The sequence below is a fragment of the Callithrix jacchus genome, chromosome 1 (genome assembly GCF_049354715.1).
Source record: "Callithrix jacchus isolate 240 chromosome 1, calJac240_pri, whole genome shotgun sequence".
Taxonomy (NCBI): Eukaryota; Metazoa; Chordata; class Mammalia; order Primates; family Cebidae; genus Callithrix; species Callithrix jacchus.
The window spans coordinates 107347010-107368624 of NC_133502.1; the positions used below are offsets into that span (position 1 = coordinate 107347010).

Below are 21615 nucleotides of genomic sequence, written 5' to 3' on the forward strand. Positions count from 1 at the left end.
GGCCCCGGGGGTGGAGCCTTCACCAGGGACCACACCCTCCTCTACCCAGCACTTCCCTGCCCACTTTTGTATACAGGTTGATAATTCTGTAAGGGACTACTGGTTAAGAAAGCCCTCACATTATCTTGGAAACAATGCTGCTAGCTTTCTGTTATTATTCATTAAGCAATTTTGGCCAATTATCATTCTAGAAAAATAGAAAGTGAGATTCAGCATAAGAATTTTCATCAGACTCGGCTGGGCACAGTAGCTCACGCCTGTAATTCTAGCACTTTGTGAGGCTAAGGCCAGCGGATCACCTGAGGTCAGGAGTTTGAGACCAGCCTGGGCAATATAGTGAAACCCCATCTCTATTTGAAATGCAAAAAATTAGCTGGGTGTGTGGTGGGCATCTGTAATCCTAGCTACTCAGGAGGCTGAGGCAGGAGAATCACTTAAACCTGGAAGGCAGAGGTTGTAGTGAGCCAAGATCGTGCCATTGAACTCTAGCCTGGGCAACAAGAGTGAATACACCAAGTTAGTTTTTGTATTTCTGGTGGAGATGGGATTTCACCATGTTACCCAGGCTGGTCTCGAACTCCTAACCTCAAGTGATCCACCTGCCTCAGCCTCCCCGAGTGCTGGGATTAAGTCATGAGCCACCACATGTGGCCAAACTGTCACTTCTTACTGTGCCTTTTTTTTCCCCTGTGTCTCAGAATGGGAATGGATGTGGTTGGGGGAGCTTATTAATAGTTTGTATGTAGAAAACCACTTTTTGAGAACTCTGTGTATATATAAGTATATAGATACTTCAAAATTTGTGTGATAAATTCATGTATTTTGTGGCATATCAGTTGGAAATCTTACTTTTAGGTTTATCATCAATTAATAGGGACACTTAGGCTGACTTACCATCTTCACTGACATCCCAGTGTTGAAGCAAATGTTGTTGGCTCCCCTCTGGGGAGTTTGCTGTAGCACAGGCTGGGCAGATGGTGTATTCTGCTCATATTCTTATCCTCTGTCAGTCTGGGCAAGGAGTCGGATGTTCCTTCTGAGGCTGGAATATCATCTGATCACTCAGCAGTTGAACAGGCAGCAAAAGGGAAGCTGCATGGCTTTCCTGGTCCCTGGATGACAGGTATTAACCTGGATGACAGTAATTTAGTTTTTTGGAGGGGACTCATAGAATACCAGACCTGCCAGCGATTTTCACATAGGTTCCTTCTGCAAGCTTATGATGACTTCTTGCCTGGAGTATTTAAAGAGCGAAGTCTATTCCCCCACCTCCTTATTCTCTTAGGTCTGTCTTTTGTGCTTTGATCATTTTCCTAAACATTTTTATGCTCCTCCCTTGCTCTGAAAACCTTTACTGATTCCCTGAAGGAGAACTTCTTGGCCTGGCATTCTCATTCAAGGTGTTCAGCAATTAACTCCAGCATAACCTTCCCTTCTCATTTGCAGTTGTGTCTTGTGAACTCTGCATTCCAGCCAGGCTCATCTGGTCACTGTGGCTGGAACATGTCTTGTCCTTCCCTCTTTTGGGACTCTGTTGACCTCCCTCATGACTGCTGATGTTATTCTCTTTTGTTTACCCACTGTCTCTAAATCACGTCCATTCTGGCTCATCACTCACTGTGGCCTTTTTTGACACCTCTCTGTATAGAACCATTTGGTGACATTATCTATACTGTCATTGTGGCACTTGGATTATTGCTTTGTAGATTTACCAGTTTGCACCTAATTTCCCCAAATAGATGGCAAATTCTTAAGAAGAAATTAAATGTTAAATATATTTCTTTGTGCCATTGACAACATTTAAAGAAAGCTTTGGACATAGTTGTTATATGATAACTAATGAATGAATCACATCTAAATATAAAAATACAACTTAAGGTCAAGAATAAATGATGTTTGTAACACCTGCTCCTCTGGATTATCCAAAAGTCTTCTGAAGAATATTAAATTTTGACTTTGCAGTGTTTTGTACCTAACCAAATGCCTGACAAATAGTAGGTGCTTAGTAAATATTTGTCAAATAGAATAAGCACTTGAATAGATGAATTAAGTTATTGAGGTTAGAATAAATGAAGAAAGTCTGGATGTAAGCCATGAAAATCACAACCATTTGGCAGCGATACACCCACAGCACATACAGCTTGGGATCCAAGCTCTGAGTTTTTAGGTAGAAGGCCACCTTTTCAATACAATGGAATTTTTTTTTTTTTTTTGAGACAGTCTTGCCCCATCGCCCAGGCTGGAGTGCAGGGGTGCAATCTTGGCTCACTGCACGTGCTGCCTCCCAGGCTAAAGTGATTCTTCTTCCTCAGCCTCTCTAGTAGCTGGGACGACAGGCATGTACCACCATATCCAGCTAATTTTTGTATGTTTTGTAAAGGGGTTTTGGGGCTGGTCTCAAATTCCTGGGCTCAAGTGGGCCTCGTGCCTTGGCCTTATTATAGCCATGAGCCACCACATCTGCCCTCATTTGTATACTTTTATTTAATAATCAGGATTGTCACAATGATGCAGTAAGGGGCATGCAGGTATCTCATATTTTTAGGAATAGCATATGGAGCAGCTGCTTTGAATTTTTAGAGTGGACCAGTGTGTCTCAACAATTTTAGCACATCAGAATCTCATGGGTTGGGTGCACTGGCTCACACCTGTAATCCCAGCACTTTGGGAGGCTGAGGCAGGAGGATATCTTGAGCCCAGGAGTTTGAGACCAGCCTGGGCAACATGGTGAGACCCCATTTGTACCAAAAAAAAAAAAAAAAAAAAAAAAAGAATCTCTGGAGAGCTTAGTACAGTTCAGATTGCTGGGCCCCATTCTCAGAATGTACGATTTTATCAGTCTGTGATGGGACCTGAAAATTTGCATTTCTTTAAGTTCCCAGGTAATGCTGACACTACTGATTCAGGGACCACACTGCAAACCACTGGATTAGACACATGTAGCTTGACCAATATTCATTTCAACCTATTCCATTTACTAGTAGTGTTCCTATAGATGCCAGGAGTTATAAAGATATTTTTAACACTGAGCATTTTAATTTGGAATTTTAACAAATAGAGTTTGGTGGTTTATAAACATTGTACTTTGTAAATCTATTGTTTTAAAAGTGGTTAAACATTTTAACAGTGTAAAAGTAGACATCTACTCTTAAAAAGTCCAAGTGGTTTTATTACTTAAATACTGGTATGGAACAACTTTTCCAGTACATAGCTCATATTTATTCTTAAAGCTTGGTATAACTTGAAAGAGGAAATAAAATATGGGTAAGTGGAAAAATGATGGTGTTATTAACTAATTACAGCAGCTGTAACCAAACAAATCATTGCTTTGACCTGACATAGCATTTCATTTGAGGTTTACTATGCGGTTTATTGAAGCCATTCTCTCTTTACCTTCAGAGTTATGACTGCCATCATTTTGTTGCTTGATAAACTGAGGCCTGATAAAAGGTTCAGATTAAGGTTGTGCTGCAGAAATTCAAGAACCTATGCTGCACCCTGATCCTAGAATACTGGAATCCTTGAGTTTCTATTTAATTATTCATCTGCCACTGTATTTTGTTGTTGTTGTTGTTTTTAAAGAAGCTTGCTTTTGAAAAGCAGGCCCTAAGTGGGAGGTATTCACTGTTTTCTACTGCAGGGACAGGCCTAAGTATCCAAAATACTTTCCTAACTGTCTATGAGATTGTATAGGAATGAACCATTAATGTTTATGACTGCGTGGTAGGATAGGTCATTCTATTTCTGACTTAGATGCTCATATAATTTATTAAATTTGAGAAGCTCATACTGCTCTTGTGATGAGATAAACAATAGAGATATGACATTGAAAACAATGATGTGGAAAACCACCACTCATGCCACCAAACATAAGAGAAAGGCCAAGTGGGGAAGTTGAGGAGGAACAAATGGACATGTGCCCTCTTCAGACTTGGGGTGTGGAATAATGACATTGGAAAGTCTCATCTCATTAGCTGGGAAGAGGAGAGAAGAAAAGAAAGGAATAGAATAAAATAGTAGCTTGGCAGTGCATTTACAGGAGCCTAGAATAGGAGGATTTGGTCTCCTTTCAGAGAAAGGAGACACCAGTGCTGACTTTAAAATGAGACTTCGAAAATAACTGTTGTAGATCTCAGCCAAACCTTCCAGCGCTTGCACTTCAGTCATGCCTCCTCTCTCCATTGCAGGTTTTCCTTTTCCCACAGTTCAGCAAGTGGATGGTTCCCGAGCACCTTCTTTGGGCCATGCATTGTGCTCGAAATTTCTCTCATGAGCCACTTTTCTCTGCCTAAGGATGCTTACACTACTTTATTTATTTATTTTTTTATTTTGAGACGGAGTCTCACTCTGTCACCCAGGCTGGAGTGCAGTGGTGTGATCTCTGCTCACTGCAACCTCCGCCTCAGGTTCAAGTGATTCTCCTGCCTCAGTTTCCCAAGTAGCTGGGACTACTGGTTTGCACCACCAAGGCTGGCTAATTTTTTATTTTTAATTTTTTTTAGTAGAGATGGGTTTCACCATGTTCGTCAGGCTGGTCTTGAACTCCTGACCTCAAATGATCGGCCGGCCTTGGCCTCTCAGTGTTGGGCGTGAGCCACTGTGCCCAGCCTAATTCTTTTTTTTTTTCTTAGACAGAGTCTCACTCTGTCACCAGGCTGGAGTGCAGTAGGGCAATCTCAACTCACTGTAACCTGGGTTCAAGTGATTCCCTGCCTTAGCCTCCTGAGTAGCTGGGACTGCAGGTGTGTGCCACCACCCCCAGCTAATTTTTTGTATTTTAAAGTAGTGTTTCACCATGTTGGCCAGGATGGTCTCAATCTCCTTCCCTCGTGATCTACCTGCCTTAGCCACCTAAAGTGCTGGGATTACAGGCCAGTCTACTCTTTAAAAAGTGAAGCAAGGCCAGGTGCACTGGCTCATACCTGCAATTGTAGCACTTTGGGAGGACAAGGTAGGTGGATCACTGGAGCTCAGGAGTTTGAGACCAGCCTGGGCAACATAATGAGACCCCATCTCTATTTTAAAAATTAAAAAATAAAGAATATCCTGAGAGCTTATTAAAATTCAGATTGCTTGAGCTCAGGAGTTAGAAATCAGCCTGGCCAGCATAGTTAAACTCTGTCTCTATTTCAAAAGAAAAACAAAAATCATCTGGGCATGGTGGCTTGTGCCTGTACTCCCAGCTACTTGGGCAGCTGAGGCAGGAGAATGGTTTGAGCCCAGGAGGTGCAGGTTGCAGTGAGCTGAGGTCATGCCACTGCACTCCAGCCTGGGTGACAGAATGAGATCCTGTCTGAAAGAAATAAATAAAAGTGAAATGACAAGATATGGAGCTTTTACTTTTTTTTTTTTTCTTTTTTTTGATAGTCTTCCAGGCTGGAATACAATGGTGTGATCTTGGCTCACTGCAACCTCTGCCTCCTGGGTTCAAGCGATTTTCCTGCTTCCCAGGTAACTGGGACTACAGGCACATGCCACCATGCCTGGCTATTGTTTTTTTTTTTTTTTTGTATTTTTAGTAGAGATGGGGTTTTACCGTGTTAGCCAGGATGGTCTCGATCTCCTGACCTCATGATCCACTTCCCTCAGCCTCCCACAGTGCTGGGATTACAGGTGTGAGCCCTGCACCAAGCCTGTAGCTTTTACTTTTAACTCACGTTATTGTTGATGCCAAACTACTTGAAAAATGATTACACATCAGTCCCTTCAGCAAATATTGACCCACAGTGTCTGGCAGTGTGCTAAACACAGAGAATATTGGAGCGCCTGGAGGAAGCTGGGTGCCTTCTTGCTGGATCACATCCTGGTAGGAGAGAGGCCTGGAGTCATCATCTCTGGATTTCTCCTTGCTTGTTGCTCTTTGATCTCTGGCAGGCCTGCATCTACTCCTTTTTTCATGGTTAAAACTGTCAAGTCCTGAAGACCTAGTTGTCTGTTGGTCTTTTGTAGAACTGTTTGCTTGATGTCCCAGCAGCAGTTGACACCACAGCCTGGTCCCTCTGTGATTCACGTCAGCTTTAACCTCTGTAATGTTGTACTCTCCATTTTTCACACTCCAGGCCGTGGCAATCTCCTTTATCCCATAATGGCTCCTCCCTTCCTTGCCCCGATGGAGCTGGCACCTCCAGTGGTGACTCTTGAATCTGGTTTCCAGTCTCAGCCTCTCCCAAAAGCACAGATTTCACGTTCCTCCTCCTTACCTAGCCCTCCACCTAGCCCTCCACAGCCTGCTGTCTGCTCTACACACCCAGGCTCCTGCCCTCCACCTCCCCTGCATCTTAATCCCTGGCAGCCCCTCAGCCTTCTAGTTCTGCTGCATTTCATCCCCCCAGTAAACACTTTAATGTCTATGCCAGAGGCTGGCAAACCTCTAGTCTTTGGGTCAGATCAGCCCACTGCCTGTTTTTATAAATAAAGTTTTATTGCAACACAAGCATGCTGCAGCAGTGACTAAATAGTTGACAAAACCCGAAATAGTTACTAACCTCTTAGACTGGAAGTTTGTCTGCCCCTGGTCCCTACCATTAGCCAGATTTCTGAACATACATTTTCAGCTGTGGCAGGAAGTTAAGGAAACTGTTCACTAAATTCACCTAAACTCTTGACCACTTGTTTTGACTTTCTGACATACCTATGTGGCTACAACTAATTTTGTTTTAAGAATGCACAATCAGGTCAACTAGATTTGATCTTCAGTTTCTTGACATTATGCTAGGAATTTCTGGTTAGAAGTTGTGCTGTCGGGCTTTATGTAATTAAAATCACCTCTAAAATGGTTTTGGTAATCTCAGTAAAAATAATCAGCTGAGTCTTTCAGCTGTGTCACCAGAGTGAGGCCAACCTGAGAAACCCTCCTTTATTTTAGCTACAGGAGAAGCAGCAGACGGTTTTGTTATCTGCATATTCAGGTACTTTACTCCACAGATCTTGAGTAGGAAGGTTTAGAGGTAAAGTTTTGAGGACTCCCACATTAATACCATGTTGTCTTTTTCTTTTTATCTTCCGTTTTAGAGGGACGTATGGTCATCCAGGATATTCCTGCTGTCACCAGCAGAGGGCACGTGGAGAATACACCTGACCTGGTTTCAGACTCCACCTACTACAGCAGCTTCTACCAGCCGTCTCTGTTTCCTTACTACAACAATCTGTACAACTACCCGCAATACTCCATGGCCTTGGCTGCTGATTCGGCTTCTGGGGATGTGGGAAATCCCCTCGGGGGATCCCCTGTGAAGAACAGCCTTCGGGGCCTCCCTGGACCTTATGTGCCTGGTCAGACAGGAAACCAGTGGCAGGTAGGATATTAATTACCCAGAGTGAACTGGATGTGTGAAAACCACATGCATGTGCATACATGTGCACATACAGGCACACACATACTTGTGCACACAGAGGCACACACAGATGACACACACACAGGTAGACACACACACACAGGTAGACACACATACCTGTGTGCAAAAGTGTGCTGTTTTGCACATGTGTAGACACAATATGCAAAATGTGTAAGGAATCTCTGTCAATAATGCCGTTTAGCTACAAAGGTTGGCTGCAAGGAATTGTAAAAAAGTAATGTACAGACTTGTTTTCTTTTTCAAATTTTACTTTTCTTATTTTTTGAATGCCATGTTGCATAAATAACCAGTTGGCCAGAGGCAAATTCACAAGTACTGAATGAAGTACCACCTCCTCCAGCTTTATCCAACACTTTTGTTGGGCAGCTTAGAAAATGTTGGGCAAAGCCTCTGGGTGGCAGTAACCTGCATGATCAATTTGCACCTTGGGAAGGAAACAGGTCATAATCTGCATGGAAGAAAGGTAGGAAAAGGAATTAGGTGGATTTCTAATTGAGCTGGACCCAATCTAGGTGCATTTTTTTGCTAGGAATAGAGGCTAGTCTTTCATTCTCCAAGTATGTATTTTTGTTTTGTTGTTGTTTTTAAGCAGAGTCTTGCTCTATCGCCCTGGCCTAAGTGCAATGGCGCGATCTTGGCTCACTGCAACCTCTGCCTCCAGGTTCAAGTGGTTCTCTAGCCTCAGTCTCCCAAGTAGCTGGGATTACAGGCACCCACCACACCGCCCGGCTAATTTTTGTATTTTTTGTAGAGATGGGGTTTCACCATGTTGGCCAGGCTGGTGTTGAACTCCTGACCTTGGGTGATCCACCCACATTGGCCTCCCAAAGTGCTGGGATTACAGGCATGAGCAACTGTGCCTGGACCCAAGTATGTATTTTTTTTTTTTTTTGAGACGGAGTTTCACTCTTGTTACCCAGGCTGGAGGGCAATGGCGCGATCTCGGCTCACCGCAACCTCCGCCTCCTGGGTTCAAGCAATTCTCCTGCCTCAGCCTCCCGAGTAGCTGGGATTACAGGCACGTGCCACCATGCCCAGCTAATTTTTGTATTTTTAGTAGAGACGGGGTTTCACCATGTTGACCAGGATGGTCTCGATATCTTGACCTCATGAGCCACCGCCCCCGGCCTCCCAAAGTGCTGGGATTATAGGCGTGAGCCACCGCGTCCGGCCTCCAAGTATGTATTTTTAAAATAGCACACTATCAAGAGCGTTTGTTATTTGGAGTAAAACAAAAAATTTTGCTTTAACAGAGAAAGGAGCATTTATCCAGGGCTGTTCTGCTTCCGCAGTTGCAACCATTTTCATCATGCTGGTTTGTTAGCATCAGATTCAAGGCACCAAAAGCATTTGGAGGCTAGATTACCATCAAGTATAGACGTATTTTTTGGGAATATGTAGGTGAAAGGTTAGACTCAATATCTCCGAACCCCCTCCCAAGTGAAAGACATGAGGATTCTGCAAGAACTGTTCTCATTCTGGAAGCATTTGCCATGCTCAGGCTTTCTCAGTGGGGATTGGATTCAGCGCAATGCCACACACATATTTGGGAGTTCATTGCAAGTGTTTGACCGTCTTTTTTGTTTTCCCAGCTTTATTGAGGTATCATGGGCAAATAAAAATTGTATATATTTAAGATGTACAATGTGATGATTTGATATATATATATACCCTACATAATGATTGCCACAATTAAGCTCATTACAAACACATTCATCACCTCACTTAGTTACCATTTTTACCTGTGTGGTGATAACACTTAAGACCTAATCTCTGAGCATTTTTCAGGTATACAGTATATTATTAACTAGAGTCACCAGGCTGTACGTTAGATTCCCAGGACTTATTCATGTTATAATTGAAACTTTTTACCCTTCACCCAACATCTTTTTTTTTCCCCCAAGCTCAATGAATTTTATTTCCCCCATTGTTTACAAATGCTTTGACTTGACCAGCACGTATTTGTCAGCCATTAGTATCTTGGTTCTATTGAAGGAGTAAGAACATTCTAAGCTGAAATTCTTTTTCTTTCTTTTTTTTTTTTTGAGACAGAGTCTTGCTCTGTTACCTAGGCTGGTGTGATCTTGGCTCACTGCAACCTCTGCCTCCTGGGTTCAATCAGTTCTCCTGCCTCAGCCTCCCGAGTAGCTGGAATTACAGGCATACCCCACCACTCCTGCCTAATCCAACATCTCTTTAGACTTCCTCAAGCCCATTTCAAGAAAATGTGTGATATTTTTCTCCGAGCCATTCTGTTCCATTTTGCTTCTGCCTTTTATAGGTATTAAAAGGTCATTACAATTTAAGTCATTAGGTTGGTAAAATTGAAGTCATTCCACTTTTTGGTTCTCTTGCTACCCTCAGGGATCTGACTTCTTGGGTGTATTAAAATGTCGATTTTAATCCCATAAACTACAAATTTTCTTACATTTTTTATACCTTTTTTTTTTTTGAACATACTGTTTTTGAAGGGAGCTTAAAGCACATTGATATTGGAATTGAGAGGTAATAGGCGTATAAAGGAAATGCTGTGATTTATGGAACTTCAGTCTGGACCCCTTCAGGCCTTTCAAAGTGCAGCTGGATTGTATGCTTTGGGGCAGGCTTTTGGTTGACTTCTATTGGAGATTCTCCATCCTGAAGGGAGAAAACAGTAGCTTAGAGTGTTAAAAAAGCAACTCTTTGTGTAGACTGCCAGGAAGCAGGAGCTGTTGTTGGAGTGTGATGGTTTTTGGCTGCTTCCAGACTCTGAGGATGAAGTAGGTGGGAGGATGTGTGCTCCTGGTAGCTTAGGTTGAGAAAGTAAATATTTTGTTGAAAGAAAGACAACGAGCTCAAGATCAACTTTCCAGCAAAGTCAGAAATCTGCTAAGTTAATTGATGTTCCCATTTTGTCAAAATCTTTCAGATGGCGGATGTCTGACACATTAATGTTTATTCTTACCCTACTTGGAAAACCTGAGACAGGTTACGACAGAAGTGTTGGATTTCCTTGGAAATCCCTTATCAAAGCCTACCATCCCAGGGCCAGCCCAGGGAGACAGGCTCTACTGAGCAGCAGCATTGCCTGTTCTTGAAGAGCTGCCTCAGTTGCTATGCCCAAGGAGAGATTCCCCTGAGGGCCAGGTCTGCTGAAAGCTTGACTCAGATAGTGTCTACCTGTTAGCCAAGGTGGGAGGAAAAATCTTGGCTACACCTGCTTAGTCCTGTGGGGGACGTGCAGTTTTGATGCTTAGCATCTTTTCTAAAACTTACTGGACTGGAGACAGGCACCACTGGTTAGAGCCCTAGGAGAGACACTGAGACATCATTTAATATGTGAGTTTGTCTTCCCAAACTTCTCTCCCATTGTGCTTGGTGCCCGTTCTTCTTAGTTAATAATATCAGTGATGAGAGCTATTATTTACTGAACAGTTACCTCCCCACTGCCTTAGGAGGCAAATGATATTGAGGACAATGAATGAGTCAACCCCTCAAGAGGGTTGACTTGCTGAAAGTCACACCCAAGTGGGAGAGCCAGGGTTTGAATCTGTGTCTTTCTGGCCCCAAAGTATGTGTTTCTGCACCATCCGGTTATCAGTGTTCTGCAAAAAACTCAGGGCTATGGGAATCCCTGCCCAGGAGCCCTCTGTGAGTTGCTACTGCTGGGGAAAAGTGCAGAATGTCTCTGCAGGTGAACCTTAACTGTAGGATCAATTAAGGACAAATACTGAGGCACTCTTTAATTCCTGAGGGCTTGGAATTTCTACCTAAATCCTTTGTTTTCCATTGGGGGTGGGGTCTTCTTATAACTTTCTTCTGATTTTCTTCCTTCACTGCGGAGGTCAGAAATGGCTGAGGATAGAGCCCTGCTGCTTTCCTGAAAGAGGTAGTCTCAGCTATCATTACTTAAAATTTGCTGACTCCCTTGCTATTTCAAAGTTACTTCTGGAATCTGCATACTAATTTTCAGTGAATGCGATTATTAGTAATGCACATTTAAGCACATCTGCAATGCATGTGTAACATAAAAAATGATCCTAACAATTTGGATGAGGGGGCTCCACCATGTGACCTCTGTCTCTCTTTTAACTCTGATATTTTATGCATTTGTGGATTAATCTTGTAAACAAATGTGAACACAAGCTTGGCTTAAAAATTTTTAAGGCATGTGCACCATTGGTCCTATTGGAAATAAACTCACGTTAAAAGTAGCAGAGACAACATAGATACGATTCATTGATTTGGAAAATGGCAGATGAATTCAGTCCAGCGATGATCACAGCAGAAATGAATCTTAAAGTGTTTTGGACTACCTCATTCTGCTGCAGAGAGAACTGGTCAAGAGCTGAAGGGATTTGCCGAGCACCACAGCTAATTGGTAACCAGATCAATTAATTTAGGGGAACACTATGGTGTGCTTTAAGGAACATGGGTTCTGGCATTGGAAGATCCATATTCAGTTTTTTGTTTGTTTTGTGTTTTTTTTTTAAGATGGAGTCTCACTGTCACCCATGTTGGAGTGCAATGGTGTGATCTAGGCTCACTGCAACCTCTGCCTCCTGGGTTCAAGTGATTCTCCTGCCTCAGCTTCCTGAGTATCTGGGATTACAGGCATGCGCCACCACGCCCAGCTAATTTTGTTTGTATTTTTAGTGGAGACAGGGTTTCACCATGTGAGCCAGGCTGGTCTTGAACTTCTGACTCAGGTGATCCACAAGCCTTGGCCTCCCAAAGTGCTGGGATTACAGGGGTGAGCCACCATGCTCAGCCCCATATTCAGTTCTAATTTGAGATTTAAGTATGTAATCTTCAGCAGAATACCTAACCCTGTAAATCTCAGTTTTCTTATCTGTAAAGTGGGTACCGTACCATCTTCATGGGCTGTTGCATGGCTACATAATGCAGTGTGACAACTGAAGTGAGATGATTAAGATATGTGGGGATTTCTGTGTAAGCCAAGAAATGCTATGCTGATACCAGCTGTAATGAATTTACTTCAGTCATTATTTCTACTTGGCCCTACTTTTTAAAAAAGAAATTTATTTATTTTTAATTGAGACAGAGTCTCACTCTGTTGCCCAGGCTGGAGTGCAGGGGCATGATCTCGGCTCACTGCAACATCCGCCTCTTGGCGGAATTCAAGCAATTCTCTTGAATTCAGCCTCCTGAGTAGATGGGATTACAGGTGCACACCACCATACCTAGATGATTTTTGTATTTTTTTTAGTAGAGGTGGGGTTTCACCATGTTGGTCATGCTGGTCTCAAACTCCTGATTTCAAGTGATCCACTCACCTTGGCCTCCCTTGGCCACCTTGGCCTAAAAAAATCTATTTAATTCTTCACTGTTTGTTCATATGTATTTTTGTTAGCTACCTCAGCTCCTCTCTGTGGCAAGATAGGGCATAAAAATGCATATTGTATTATTAAAAGACTGACAGGTAGATATAAACCAAGTATGGATATGTATGAACAGATTTCTATATCACTTGGGAAGAATTTGATCCCCTTAGGAAATAGAAAACATAAAGGATGGGTGAAAATTATAATGGTGCAAAAGTGTTAAGATATAGATATCACAAAGAAGTATTAAAATTAAAAAGTAAAAACCTACAAATAATACCCTTAGCTAATGTTGAAGGGAGAGAAACTGGATGGCTCACTTTTTGACCAGAGTCATCTTTTTTTTTTTGAGACCGAGTCTTACTCTGTCATTCAGGCTGGAGTGCAATGGTGCGATCTTGGCTCACTGCAGCCTCCACCTCCCAGGTTCCAGTGATTCCTGATTGCTGTGCTTCAGCCTTTCAAGTAGCTGGGATTATAGGCATGTGCCACCAAGCCTCGCTAATTTTTATATTTTTAGTAGACACGGGGTTTCACCATGTTGTTTAGGCTGGTCTTAAACTCCTGGCCTCAAGTGATCCCCCAATTTAGCCTCCCAAATGCTGGGATTACAGGTGTGAGTCACCATGCCTGGCCCAGAGAGGCAGCAGAAGTGTCAGGAACAGGGATCCGATGGCAGTCTTTTCCTCACCTTGCTTTTTCTGCTGTTCCTGGAAGGCTCTCTCACTCTGCATTTTGGACAATGCCCTGCCCCTCCTGGTGGTGGTAGCTTCCTAGGGTTGGGTAGACTGGGATTTCTTCATTGGTTGCTGCCCTCTTTGTAAAAGGTGCCCCACAGCTGCACTTCTGGAGAGCACCTGTGCTGTTCTCTCCTGATTGATTGAGTTGGTGTGAAAATGGCTCAGTCTTGAGGGCCAGAATCTGAGGCTGGGTCTTCGAGTACTTTCTTGACTGTGTTGGTAAGGCCGGGCTGTCCTCCTAACTTCACCAGATGGAGTCATCTTTTTATTAGCTACTCTGCTTAGTAGGATACTTTTCTTAGATTCTGATACAGATTTGGGTTGTGTGGACATTTTATCCATATTAATTCATATAGTCTATGAACATGGAGTATCTTTTTATTTATCTGTCTTCAGTTTCTCTCATCAGCATTTTTTGGTTTTCAGTATAGGAATCTTTCACCTCTTTGATTACATTTATTATTTTTAACTCTAGTAAATGGGATTGTTTTCTTGATTTCTTTTTCAGATAGTTTACTAGTCATATATAGAAATGCTAACTAATTTTTGTATGTTGATTTTTGTATCCTGTGGGATAACTCCTTTCGATTTATATCAGAATTAAGGAAGAAAGATTCAAATGTTCAAAAAAATCAACATTTTAAAAAATAAACAAGGAAGAAATTTGTATTAGAATCAAGAACTCCTTTTTGATTCCTAGAAAAAAAACCTGACTTGCTGGGTGCAGTAGTTCACGCCTGTAATGCTAGCACTTTGGGAGGCTGAGGTTGGGTGGATCACAAGGTCAGAAGTTCAAGACTGGCCTGACCAACATGGTGAAACCCCATCTCTACTAAAAATACAAAAATTACCCAGGCATGGTGGTGTACACCTGTAATCTCAGCTCCTCAGGAGGCTGAGGCAGGAGATATGCTTGAACCTGGGAGGTGGAGGTTGTAGTGAGCTGAGATCATGCCACTGCACTAGCCTGGGTGACAAAGCAACACTCCATCTAAACAAATAAACAAAACTGACTCTAGTGGAGATCATCATAGCTTTTAAAGCTAGAAAGAATTCTTAGAGATGAGTAAAAAGGGTATCAACTTTTTATTGTACAGTTGAGACTTTCTGCAAGCCTCCCTGTAAAAACAAGCAAGCCACACATACTTACTGAGCACCTACTAAGTGTAAAACCTACTTAAAAAATAGAGCAGTCTCATAGCTCAGCATTCCAGAATCTTAAGGCTCTTTTGTGTAAATGCCCTGCCTGCCAAGAGCTGCTTTTAATTGCTTCTGGTCTGCCTCAGCCTGTGGAGGAGATTTGTGGCCCAATCATAGATTCCTGTCCTGGTGTGAAACAGGAATAACATTTGTGACACTGGAACAAACTCACGATGAATGGCTGGTTCCGCTGACCAGCAGCTCAATTTCACTTCTGCATTTAATTGCCTGCAAAAGCTGTTTATTGCCTTGTGCACTCCTCCACGGCAACATTATCTCTTAAATAAACATGTTGTACCAGGTTGACAAGGGAGAGGTGCATATCAAGTGAGCAGAAATAAATATGGGAGGACTCTGAGCTGTTCCTCGGATCTCCTTCCAGGCACTATGGCAGGCTCCCTCTTTTCTGAAGCTTGTGGCATCAGATGTATAGACTTACATTCCAGCCACAGTTAGGGTGTGGTCTGATGCAGCACTAGTGATCTCATTCTTTCTGGTGGTTATGTGGCCTCCTCTGAAGTGTCTCGTGATACGTTGTTCATTGACAATACGGCACCTTGCAGTATTGTGTTAACATGTTAAGCAGATTTTGTGTCTTAACATGCATGGAGAGCCAACTATGTGCTAGGGATCCACCACTGGACAAAACACAAAAATTGAGAAAAGTGGGTCTTGGGAGAAGGCTGCTATTTATTGATCCCTGTAGTTGGGGATCACCTAAACAGTTCTGTATTTGAAACTGAGATACAGGTAGGAAGGAAACTGCATTCTGGCATCTGGGGCTTGGAGCACAGAAAAAAGTATCCCCTTGTGAGTGTTCCCAGGCTGATGCTCCAGCACCTTCTGCCTGCTGAGGGTGAGAGGGTTGGGCAGGGCACTCAGAAAAGCCAGTACCTTTTCATTGCTTGTCTGCCATAAGGAGCGGCCAGACAAGCTGTCTTTTTCATGCTGCCTCTTTTTTTTTTTTTGAAGCGTGGCTCAGCATCAGTACAACCTGTTTGTTAGCTTAAAAGAATGGTCAAAACAAGTCACTTTCCAAGCATCTGCTGTGTGGGGGCGGCCAGAGCCCTCTCTGCAGCTGTGCTGCATTAGTGCTGTAGCAAGAGCTGCAGTGAGGGTGGGGCCATGGGAAGTCAAGGCGGAAACCTGGCTCTCAGGAGACAGCTGTAATGAACAAATGTGATTTAAAAATATTCTTAAATTGAAAAAAAAAAAGACATAATAGGGAGAAGACAGTAGAATGCAAAATCTACTAAATTTTTTTTTAAGACATCGTCTTGCTCTGTTACTCAGGCTGGAGTGCAGTAGTGCATTCATAGCTCCCTGAAGCCTCCAACTCCTGGGCTTGAGTGATCCTCCCATCTCAGCCTCTCAAGGAGCTGGGACTACAGGTGTGTCCCACCATGCCACACCTGGCTAATTAAAAAACTTTTTTTGTAGAGATGGAGGTCTCACTATGTTGCCGAGACTGGTCTTGAACTTCTGGCTCAAGTGATCCTCCTGCTGTAGCCTCTAAAACTGGGATTACAAGCATGAGGTTCTGTGCCTAGCTCCTCTTCATTTTTTTTTTTTTTTTGAGACAGGATCTCACTCTGTCACCCAGGCCAGAGTGCAGTAGCATGATTTCAGCTCACTGTAGCCTCCACCTCTTGGGCTCTATCGATCGTCCTACCTCAGCCTCCTGAGTAGCTGAGACTACAGGCATTTACCATCACACCCAGCTAATTTTTGTATTTTTTGTAGCGATGGGGTTTCACCATGTTGCCCGGGCTGGTCTCAAATTCCTGGGCTCAAGTGATCTGCCTGCCCTCTCACAGTGCTGGGTTGCAGGCATGAGCTACCATGCCTGACCAATTTTCTTTTTCTTTTTGCTGCTTTTTGAGACAAAGTCTCACTCTGTCGCCTAGGCTGCAGTGCAATTGTGTGATCTCCAGTCACTACAACCTCTACCTTCTGGGTTCAAACAATTCTACTGCCTCAGCTTCCCAAGTAGCTGGGATTACAGGCACCTGCCACCACCACGCCCTGCTAATTTTTATATTTTTAGTAGAGACGGGGGTTTCACCATGTTGGCCAGTGTGGTCTCGAACTGCTGACCTCAGGTGATCCACCCGCCTTGGCCTCCCAAAGTGTTGGGATTACAGGTGTGAGCCACTGCGCCCAGCTGCCTGACCAGTTTTTAAGACATAGTAGGAGACTTCACATCAATTTTTTTTGCCACTGAGCTCCACCATGAGATTCCCCAGGATGATGTACATCTGGTCACTGGAAACTTCTGGGAAGTTCTGGGTGGAGAAAGTGGGAGTGACTTGCCTTAGGAACCTGCCCTGGGCCCTATCACCCTTGGCCAGGAGCCCTCAACAGTCTTGTGATCCACCAAGACCTAACAACAAGGCTACCCTCTCACCTCCATGGCCCACACCATCAGCAGGTGAAACTAGCCCTGGTGCTCTGTTTTTTGTTTTTGAGATGGGAGTCTCGCTCTGTCACCCATGCTAGAGTACAGTGGTGCGATCTCAGCTCACTGCAACTTCTGCCTCCAAGGTTCAAGCGATTCTTCTGCCTCAGCCCCCTGAGTAGCTGGGATTGCAAGTACGTGCCACCATGCTTGGCTAATTTTTGTATTTTTAGTAGAGATGGAGTTTCACCATGTTGGTCAGGCTGGTCTCAAACTCTTGACCTCGTGATCCACCTGGCTCGGTCTCCCAAAATGCTGGGATTACAGGCATGAGCCATGGCGTCCTGCCCTGGTGCCCCTTTTTTACAGCAAACTGGTTATTGGCCACTATCTACTGGTAGGCCCAAATTGACTGACTGACTTCCTCTGGAAAGAAAAACTGACAAAATTTGCAAGCAGGCATAAAAGGAATTCATAAAGACACATTTAACTGGAAACATTTAAAGTAATTTCTTTCCTCAGGAAAGAATATGGAAAATAGATATTTGCTGTGGGCTATTAGGCTAACAACAATAATTTGTTTTTTCAATGGGATTATAAAAACATAAATTCTTATTGATGACTGAAAAGATTTCTTTTATACATGTTGGGTTGCTATGATGTTTTTATTTTGTATTTAGCCACCTTTATGAAGTGTAATTCTAATAATTTTATAGTTGCTGATGTTGGGGATCCTAGGTAGGCATTCGTGCCATAGAAGCATGGATCCTGACATTTTTTCTTCTCTCTAAATCCCTCCAGTTCTAATTTATGTTCTTAGTGCACTGTTTGGACAGCGATGGTGGGGGCAGGTGTTACTGTCTTGTTCCTTATTTTACTGGAATGTTTTTAGTGGTTCAGTATTCTATGTGCAGGACATCACTAGTGCTGGCTTACAGAGAAATGAGGAAAATAAGGAAAATGAGTTTTTCTTAAGACTAAATTATTCAGTTCAAGAAATTGTTTATATTGAGACTGTAGCCTTTCAACTTTTTTTTTTTTTAATTTTTCCTTTTGCCAAGGCTGGAGTGCAGTGGCGGGACCTTGGCTCACTGCAACCTCTGCCTTTCGGGTGGAAGTGATTCTCCTGCCTCAGCCTCCAGAGAAGGTGGGATTACAGGCATGCACCACCATGCCCGGCTGATTTTTATATTTTTAGTAGAGATGGGGTTTTGCCATGTTGGCCAGGCTGGTCTCAAACTCCTGACCTCAGGTGATCCACCCACTGCAGCCTCCCAAAGTACTGGGATTATGGGCATTGGCGACTGTGCCAGCTGCTTTTCAACTTTTTAAAACATGAAGTGATTCTATTAGATGGTGGGATTTTTTTAAATGCTCTTATTCAGCAATATAAAAAAATTGATAGCCACTGTCTCTCGCCTCCCTTCCTGCTACCCATCCTCCCCTGCCTTTTTTTTTTTAAACATTTTACTGGTCTGTGAAATCCAGAAAGCCCACTGCAGTACTCAGTGTGTCCCTGTGACAACACTGAAGTTCTTTAGGGGCTTCAGTATGCTCCCTGTAGCAATTATGTGGGCTTAAATTTGTGCTTCCCCTCCTCACCACTATTTAATTTTTAAGATGGAATCTTGCTCAGGCTGGAGTGCAGTGATGCGGTCTTGGCTCACTGCCACCTCTGCTTCCCAGATTCAAGCGGTTCTCCTGCCTCAGCTGAGTAGCTGGGACTACAGATGTGTGCTGCCACCATACCCAGCTAATTTTTGTATTTTTAGTAGACAGGGCATCGCCATGTTGGCCAGGCTGGTCTCGAACTCCTGACCTCAACTGATCTGCCCAGCTCAGCCTCCCAAAGTGCTGTGATTACAGGCATGAGCCACTGCGCCCAGCTTTCCCCTCCTTTTTTTTTTTGAGACAGAGTCTTGCTCTGTCTCCCAGGCTAGAGTGCAGTGGCATGATCTCAACTCACTGCAACTTCTGCCTCCCAGGTTCAAGCAGTTCTCCTGCCTCAGCTTACTGAGTATCTGGGATTACAGGCACCTGCTGCCATGCCTGGCTAATTTTTTGTAGTTTTAGTAGAGACAAGATTTCACCATGTTGGCCAGGCTGGTCTCGAACTCCTGGTCTCCAGTGATCCTTCCGCCTCAGTCTCCCAAAGTGCTGGGATTACAGGTGTGAGCCACTGTGCCCAGCTTTCCTCTCCTTTTTATGACAGCCATGGGAACATCCTGCTAGTCCAGCATTTTGAGGAACTCATTCACAGGAACCCCAAGTAGGTTCTGCTGTCAGGTACACAGTGAGGACATAATGATTAGGCCTACGAGGTCAGTAGGCAAGTTTTGGAGACTTTTGTTTAAGGAAATGCAACTTCAAAGTCATGATAGATCCCAGAAAGTTTAAAGGCGGTGGAATTAAAGGTGTCAGGTTCCCTGAGTTTGGGGGTCACATTGTCATTACTATAAACTTTGCCTTAAATGGCTGTCAGGTCTTAGCCATGCCTATGATATTTTCTTCTGAAACATAATTCCTCATTATGTTCCTCTCTTTTAAGGAGGAATAGTGGACCCGATTCTCTTGGGTGTACAACACATCCTTACTCCCGCAGGGAGAAAAGCTTTCTTTCTGCAGCCAGCCCTATAAGGAGCAGTGAGAATCCTTAGGCGCCTTGCACCTCCTCTGAAGCATTAAGCCTGGGTGAATGCAGTCCTAGCTTTCTGTTTCTAAGCCATCACCTCACCTACCTGCACTTTCACCAAGGAGTTGATATTTTGTCTCCTTTTAGGTGATGACAAGTGATGATTGTGAGGGTCATCATCTGGTTTTTATTACACCTTTCCTTGAAGGAATTGCTGTTTTGTTTCACAGAGGACGAAAGCTCATTAGACTCACACGCTTTTGATGTTGCAGCAAGGGTAGTTGTTTCTAAGAATTGGTGCCTGCGATGAGTTTTCCCAGTGGTTCTTTGACTGGAGCTAAAGCTCAGGGAGGGTGATGGTAGGGAGTTTAGATGCTGCGCCCAGTGAGATGGTGAGAGACGGGGTTTAGGAATATCCCTTAACTACAGTGTAATGCACAGGAGAGACATTTTTGCAGTGTGTTTGGTTAAAAATGTGTACATTCCAGAAGAAACTAGAACTGGGGCACTGGAGAACAGGCAGCTCTGACTCAGAGAATAGCTAGAAGGAGCTGGGACCTGGGCATCCTAAGGGTTTGTTTTCTCAATCTGGTTGAAGTGGTCCAGTAGCATCCCAGGAAAGCTATATAGAATGTAACCTTAGGTTTTTCAGGAAACTTTGGGAGACTTGTTTAAGTCCTGGGCTGTTGTCCTATAGTTTCATTTCCACTGTTAAATGAGTTCAGTTTGATCTGGGCTGAGTAGGAAATCCCCTGTGAAGTGTTGATGTACTCCAGGGACCACTATACAATTGAATCGGAGGCAGAAGTCTATTATTAGTCTTGCAAGGTTGTTACATTACCTAATCTCTGACACAATATCATTAGGTTAGTAAATAATATAGTCATTTGGGGATTCTGTTGTCAGCTTGAAATTTAGATAATTAGATCACAGTTTTTGAAAGCTTTCAGATTTGATTTGGTTGGGCTGGTGGCCAAAATCTTATCCGTTTATATTTGCCTTTTTAGCTTACTTTTTTCCCCTGTTAAGTAGACATGAATATGATATAAAATTAGTTGCTTTTTAGAATGTTTAAGTACATGTATAAGTGATTCTCAGATTTCTTAAGGGGTCCATGTTTCTGTGGTCTCGTAAGTATGCCTCATTATCTGAATAAAGATGAAAATTAAAGGAATGCATAACAGATTTGCCCTGCTTTTTTAATACCATAATAGAAATAGGATAGAAAAAAAGACCAGAGTTGCCAGAAATATCCACTGTATTACAGAGTGTGCATAAGGGTCTTCTTTATGCATTCGTTGATTGTTTTTATTGAGTGGCTGCTCTGTGCGTGGTGCTGTGCTAAACTCTCAAATACTGGCTCACGGTGGAGTGGATGAGAAAGAAGACTCAAAAGGCACATGTAATTCCCTTATTCCTGTTTCCATCAGAGCCTTGAGAGGGCTGTGGTGGCTTGTGGAAAGAGGGTCCCTTACTCTGTCATGCCAAGAGGCAGAGTCGGGACTAGTGTTTGATCACAACTATTGTGTAGAATTTCCTGTGCATGGTGATTATTAAAAGCAGATTGACTTACAGTGGGTTTTATTTTTAAAAAATTCTTTCATAGAGGTATCCCTTTACTGCCTTCACCCAGGATAGGTTGCCCTCAAGACCCCTTCCTCGGTAAAGCATTGACCCTGTGGGCATCACCATTGAGATGTACACCCACCTGGAAGCGCATTTATAGGTAGACTAAGGAACAGGGAAAAGGTATTATTCCACATTTTATTTATCATATTCCTTCTCACAGCATTCTTTCTGGCAAGTCCCAGTTCTAGGAGAAGGAAAGCAGACATTAATTCTATGTCTCCAGTGTTTGTATAAAACCAAAAAATAGGAAGGCTTGGAAATTTCTCTCCTCACTCCATTGCCTGGATGTGCGCGTGTGACTGCAGGATATTTCAAACTAAAGGTTATGTACTTAAAA

At 43.2% G+C, this 21615-nt stretch overlaps 1 protein-coding gene across 2 annotated transcripts in view; it reads left to right on the plus strand.

The window, feature by feature from the left end:
- DMRT1 (doublesex and mab-3 related transcription factor 1) overlaps positions 1-21615 on the plus strand; it is a 130168-nt gene that overhangs the window by 42184 nt on the left and 66369 nt on the right. For both annotated transcript variants that reach the window (XM_008996345.5, XM_002742915.6), the window contains exon 3: positions 7012-7295. In XM_008996345.5, the coding sequence (XP_008994593.4) occupies positions 7012-7295 (284 nt within the window). The remainder of the gene's footprint in view (positions 1-7011; positions 7296-21615) is intronic.